This window comes from Babesia bigemina, scaffold Bbigscaff_76850 (assembly GCF_000981445.1).
Source record: "Babesia bigemina genome assembly Bbig001, scaffold Bbigscaff_76850".
NCBI classification, from domain to species: Eukaryota; Apicomplexa; class Aconoidasida; order Piroplasmida; family Babesiidae; genus Babesia; species Babesia bigemina.
The window spans coordinates 7242-13659 of record NW_012237344.1 but is presented as its reverse complement, the minus strand read 5'-3'; the positions used below and the strand labels follow the sequence as shown (position 1 = coordinate 13659).

Below are 6418 nucleotides of genomic sequence, written 5' to 3'. Positions count from 1 at the left end.
TTGGTCATGGCATTGGTCAGCACATTGGTCACCACGTTGGTCATGGCATTGGTCAGGTGGTTGGTCACCACCTTGGTCATGGCATTGGTCAGCACTTTGCCTGGGTGCCAGCTTATCACTTTGCCTGGGTGCTTGCTTACCACTTTGCCTGGGTGCTAGCTTCACACGTTGCCTGGATGCTAGGTCAACACTTTGCCTGAGCGCCAGCTTACCACTTTGCCTGAGCGCCAGCTTACCACTTTGCCTGGGTGCTAGCTTACCACTTTGCCTGGTTGCCAGCTTAGCACTTTGCCTGGTTGCTAGTTTAGCACTTAGCCTGGTTGCTAGGTCAACACTTTGCCTGGTTGCCAGCTTACCACTTAGCCTGGTTGCTAGGTCAACACTTTGCCTGGTTGCCAGCTTACCACTTAGCCTGGTTGCTAGCTTAGCACTTTGCCTGGTTGCTAGTTCAGCACTTTGCCTGGTTGCCAGCTTACCACTTGGCCTGGTTGCCAGCTTATAACGTTGCCTGTATGCTAGCTTACCACTTTGCCTGGGTGCTAGGTTAGCACTTTGCCTGGGTGCCAGCTTAGCACTTTGCCAGGATGCTAGGTCAACACGTTGCTTCGTCGTTCCCTCATCACCTAATCTAATTGCTACATGGTTCACAAGTTACCCCTTGAGTAATTCGAGACATTAGACTACGTTTGTCGGTTAGGTGAGTAGGTGAGATGTTACGTGAGTTAAAGTGAATTACAAATGTGACGATGATCACGGTTGTAGATACGATATCTTGGCAAGCCTTCCGACTTGCGCAGCTGCCAATAATGACTGCGCCGTTATCCTGTGCGACGCCGGCGATCTCAGATGTGATTTGATGTGCAGTAGATCCAGTCTGCCAACCATCACATAGACGAGATAGAGGAATGAGGCGGACCAAAGTGCGACATTGAGCCAGATGAAGGGTTCCCGAATTTTGAAGAAAAATTCGGGGATAGTTTTGTACACAAGTGTGAAAAGGACATTGTCTGCATCTAGAAGCTTTTTCAATGTTTCACATAGATCTTGGCAAGTACGTTTCGTTTGATTACCGTTGATGCCGCTCATGTTAGACATGCTTCTCAATGTGAATCCGTGCGTGTACAATGTCGGTCGAGCGAAAGGACATCTAGCGATAGATTTGCAGTTATCAACGTGCTGTTTACCGGTTAGTGCTTTAGACGCATCATCTGATGTGTACGTCGCCTTCACTTCACACGCTGCAGCGCATACTTTACCATGACATCTGGTTCCCGGTTTATTGCAGTTGTTGCAACAATCGTCATACAATTTCTTTAATAAGTCGTAGAACGTTTCAGTGAGGTAAACGATCCATGACAAATATAGCGCTGCATTTTTGGCGGAAAATACAACCCACATGAAGTGGCTAACGGGTTTGATATATCTACCGCAAGTCATCGCCGATCCATTAGCGCAACCGACGATACACGATAAATAACCCTTATCATGCATCCGCGTGGCACTATCCGCGAATATCGAATAGACGTTCAGTTCCTCGTAAGGCTGCTCGAAGTAGGCCTTATTGACAGCCTCATCAAATGCGTTCTTCCTGTGCTTCTGACCTTCCATGCCCTTGTCATCATACCACCCATCAAGGAAGTTGTAATAGAATGCAAACATATCACCAAGTGCTTGAGGCGGCCTAGGAAACATACACGTGAAGTAGCCACAAAGCTTATTAAGTGGACTATCCGGGTGGCCACAGAAATCGCTAAGCACCTCCTCGAGATAAGCGCCCGTGTGACTGACTGAGGCCACGGTGCTAATGCCTGCGAATCCCATCGGCGTCTTACAGGGAATACCTTTATGATGGTTCACGGAACACTGTACGCCACAGCCAACCTTCGTGAGTGGGTGCGGCATGAACCCGGGAAGGCCATCCTCTAAGAAGGATTGAAGCGGTGACTTAAGGCCGCACTCAGTATGTTGGCCAGCGTTTTGGTCAGCCAGTTGGGGACAGTTTTGGTTAGGGCACTGCTTGGTGTTACAATTCCAACCGGATCCGCCTACGCCCTGCCCGTACCAGCAGTCGCGCCATGAGACGGCTCTGTAAGTGCGTGAGCACTGAACGAACAAGAAATACAGCTGGGACTGAATACGGTATAATATGTCAGCAAGCATATCTAGACATTGCGATGGAACGGACGGGTAGTATAAATTGAACGCGTTTGAAGAGTAGTCGCAGGCGTATACACCTTCACCGTGGCCGTGTCCGAGGATGGTAATGATGACAGCATATGCGTCGGAGCAAACACGTTCTACTGCGTCCACCGTCTCAGCATCAGTAATATCCGAAGGCGACGCTTCAATCGGTTTTACGTTTTTAATCGACGGGTCGTTCTTCTCGGGTACAAGGAATAGCGTTCTAATGTGATCCAAGAGTGGCTGGAAAACTGGATTAAATTGAAGACCGCACAACCAGATTGACATCTCGTAAACGCTGCATGGATGCCGTGGCTTAGGCCTAATCGTGAGGTGGCACGTCTCGAAGTACAATTGTAGATACGAATTAAGATTGTCCATCAAGCCGCTGTTGTCGACGACTTCCACTGTAAATCCATCTTTGCCAACTACGGTGGATAAGTCGTCGGATGGCTGGTTAGCAACGAACAACCTATGTTCACCGACCGTGAGATGACTGAGAATACGGCCACCCTTGCAGTCGTCCCTATGATTCAGCTCGCCATGTGGGCTCTCAGGGGAACCGCCGACATCATACCCGTTATCTCGGAAGAATAAATGACAAAGGCTCTTGGTCGGCCGCGCGGAATTATACATGTTATAATCTTTCCATTTTTGGTCTTTCTTCTCAAGCTCTGTTTTGAGCTCCTTTAGCCTGGTTAATAAGATGGGCGCAATGGTGCAGCATATTTTCGCGTACTTGTCTTGCTCCTCAGCTGTGGCGGTTTGCCAATCAATAGTCATCTGCGAGTATGTTGATATGTACGATTTTTGAAGTTCCTCGATTAGGGATGACATGCCCTTCTTCAGGGCATTGAGGAGCAAGGGGCACTTGGCTGCGCCGTAGGTAGAGGGCTTGAAGGCAGTGACTGCATTATCAAGGGCGTCAAGATTGGTACTGAATGTGTCATCGAAATGTTGTGAAGCAGCGAGTGTAGTAAGCAGATTGGTCAGAGCCGCATCCGAAGCCTTAATTTTTTTGAAGTCGGAAGGGAAATCCGATTGCGTTTTTAACGCGTCGAGGAAGCTCCTGAATGCGTTTTTCAATATATTCGCCCCCTTCCTCAGCGGGGACTCTGCTTCAGAGGATGGCTCGTCCGGAATGCTTCCCATTGGTTTCACTGTCGTGATCAATTTAGTTTCCATGTTCTTCATAAAGCCCTTGTGACCCGTAGTCAGATCGTTATTAATGGCGTGTGGAAGATTGTCCAACTGATTCTCAACCGCGACGGCGAACTCTAGCAGAATCTCTTTCACTGACGTGACGTAGTTCTTGTTGACTTGGGTGATGAGATCCTTCTGGGCTTCTTCGACGTTTGAGCTTACAACTCTGCCAATCGATGCGATTGTGGCCTGGGCTGTTGGATCGGCGCTGGTGAGGAAGTTTTCAGCCTCTTTGATGGCCGCGCTTAAATCAATCAATCGCAGGTCGTTGAGTTTGTTTTTGACGTATTCAAGTTGCCCCTTTATGGTCTCCGTTTTAATTGTGTCCAGGTTCCACTTCGCGTTGGAGGCTTCGTCTTTAAGGATCTTACATAGCTCACTGAGCGTGGACTTGACGCTTTCTATATCCTCATTAGCATATCTATTGTAATCGTCAATTGACGTTAGAGCGTTTTTTACATCATCTCGTATTTTTTTAATTGCCTCTGGCAGGGTGCCTGCTAACTTATTTGGATCTCGATCCGCGACTGCCAAACTTTCTGGCCTTTGGTCAACTTGCAACTTATATTTTCCAAAAATCGTTATATCCGTATCTTGAAGGTTAACTTTATCTGCACCAAGATATCCCGGAAACTGCTGCTCAAGCGTATTTGTTACTCCTCTGATTGCAGTGTCGACGTCAGCCGCAAGGTTATTCGTTTTTCCAGATGAACCAACAGGTTGCCCAAGCGCTGCTTTTAGCTTATCGAATAACAGATTCACTTTACTGTGAGCGTCATCGATTTTGGCTGCGATACTGTTCTTTGAGCCGTTTGGCCTTTGCTTGAGAGCAAAGGAGTGCAACTCTTTTGCGGCTTGCTTGGCTCTGGAAGACATCGCTGATAGCGTTATCAAAATGGCGAGGTGGAGATTCGTGTTGTCGTACGGCGGAAATGATTGCGGCTTGGATTTATTCACTAAGACAGCCTCAATGGATTGAACGATATTGTTGAAAAGCGAATTAAGGTTTCTATCAAGTTCGCTGGCAAATTGCATTATACGTGAGTGTATATTTTGGAGATTCTCGTGAACGTTCTCCGCTGAAGGCAGGTTGACACTTGTAGCCGTGTTGATTGTATCATCTAGATGCGCAGTAAGTTTTTCTTTAACGGTTGTATTTATACCATCAATCCCATGTTTGTGGAGATTGGTGTCATTGAATTTATCTCTGTTTTCCCGCACATATTGCAATATATAGCTTTTGTATGTGTGATCCTCTTTCAATATATCGGATACCCACTCACCGACCGTATCCCTAAATCCATTGCCGTACTGGTAAACATATCCGCTTACTCCTCTTTCAATACCATTCAGACCTGCGCCATCCCTTCCGCCTCCCTTGATTGCCCCAACTTTATTTCGAAGTTCTGTTATGATATCTTCAACACTTTTATGCTGTTCGCCTGCTACTCGGCCGGCACTAGAATCTTTAGGGAAATTATTCCCAAGCTCCTTAATATTTGTATCAACCTTATCGACTGCTTCCTTAATGGCCTTCTTCACCTTAAACAAATCCGCTTTCAGCTCACCGTCCATCGTTATGACAGCTCTAAGCGCTGCCGTGACTTCCGTTTGAACTTTTCGTTTAGCATCATCTCCTGCGCTGTGGAGCACTAATACTGCAGCTTTCAACTGCTCCACGACGCTATGCATTCTATACGTCTTCGTGCTGGAATCCTTCTCATTCGATTCCGCCAATACTTTATTCACCTTTTCCAGCGCCACATTCACATAGCTCTCCGCCTTCTTCATACACGCTTCTAGCTGCTTAACGTATTTTTCCAGATCTGTGCTTATCTCCCTCAGCTTCTTCAAAATTTTCTGCACCCTCAATTTCAAATCATTAACTAATTTATCTATATCGTCACCCACCTGCTTGTTTATGCAGCTCTTCAAATTGCGGAAACTTGTCTTAATCTTCTCCGTCGTCTCCTTCAACTCAGCGTCTTTCCGCTTGTGCACGCTGGCCAGCCGCTGGCTCTCGTACTCAACAAGCTTACGAACATGCAACACTTTGTCACGCAACTTATCATTAAGGTCATAAATGTTTTTTTTCATCTTAGTGTTGTTATTTGCCTTGGGGTCCAGAAATTCCGCGCACCTCTTGCTCCTCTCTGTGGCCTCCTTCAGCCGGTCGCCGAAGGACCTAGCGGCGTCGGCCAGTTGTGGATCCAGATCATGTTTGTCAACCTGAATCTTATTAATGCTAGCAATCAACTCACCTCCATTTTTCTTGGTGTAGTCGAGAAGTTTTTTAAGCGGCTCAATCACTGCTTCATTAGAAGACTTTACATTAGCATTATACCCCCGCACCCCTTCGACCACACTTCCAATCGCAGCATTAAAACCTTTTTTACCGGCGTGTTTATTTTTGTTAAGTGATGCAATTGCTTCATTTAAAGTATCTTTATGCTGCCCTAAATGGCCTTGGATGTTACTGAGAACACCACTCAAAAATCCCATCAGCCCGTCACACAGCCTGTCCAGGTCGGAGTACACAATGCCCTGGCCATCGTAGCCTTTGGAGTCTTTGTTGAAGCCGAGAAAAGTTTCGAGGCCAGAGCAGAGGTTATTAAGGATGTTAGTAGGGTCATTATTTGAGGTATTTTATAGGTTCAAAATTTAGTCAAATTTCTTGTCAAGCTCCCTCGGCGGCACATGGTCAGGGCAGTGGCAAGAGGTGGAAGAGGGGAAGTGAAGGGTGACAAGGCACAAGTTATTGTTATGGTTTAAAGAGGTCATAGCGGTATTATGGCGAGGTGATTCGAGGGATGTAGAGTGGATAAAGGGGCGATGTAGAGTGGGTTAAGGGGCGATGTAGAGTGAATTAGGGAGCGATGTAGAGTGGGTTAAGGGGCGATGAAGAGTGGGTTAAGGGGCGATGAAGAGTGGGTTAGGGGGCGATGTAGAGTGGATAAAGGGGCGATGAAGGGTGGATTAGGGAGCGATGTAGAGTGGATAAAGGGGCGATGTAGAGTGGGTTAAGGGGCGATGT

At 47.0% G+C, this 6418-nt stretch overlaps 1 protein-coding gene across 1 annotated transcript; it reads right to left on the bottom strand.

Annotated features, from left to right (window-relative positions):
• Positions 1-750: 750 nt before the first annotated feature.
• On the bottom strand, positions 751-5886 carry BBBOND_0005980 (hypothetical protein, conserved; the record flags this gene model as incomplete). The annotated part of the gene is made up of 1 exon (XM_012915424.1): positions 751-5886. One exon carries the CDS (start codon positions 5884-5886, stop codon positions 751-753), a length of 5136 nt encoding a protein of 1711 aa, XP_012770878.1.
• Between the last annotated feature and the right edge of the window lie 532 nt (positions 5887-6418).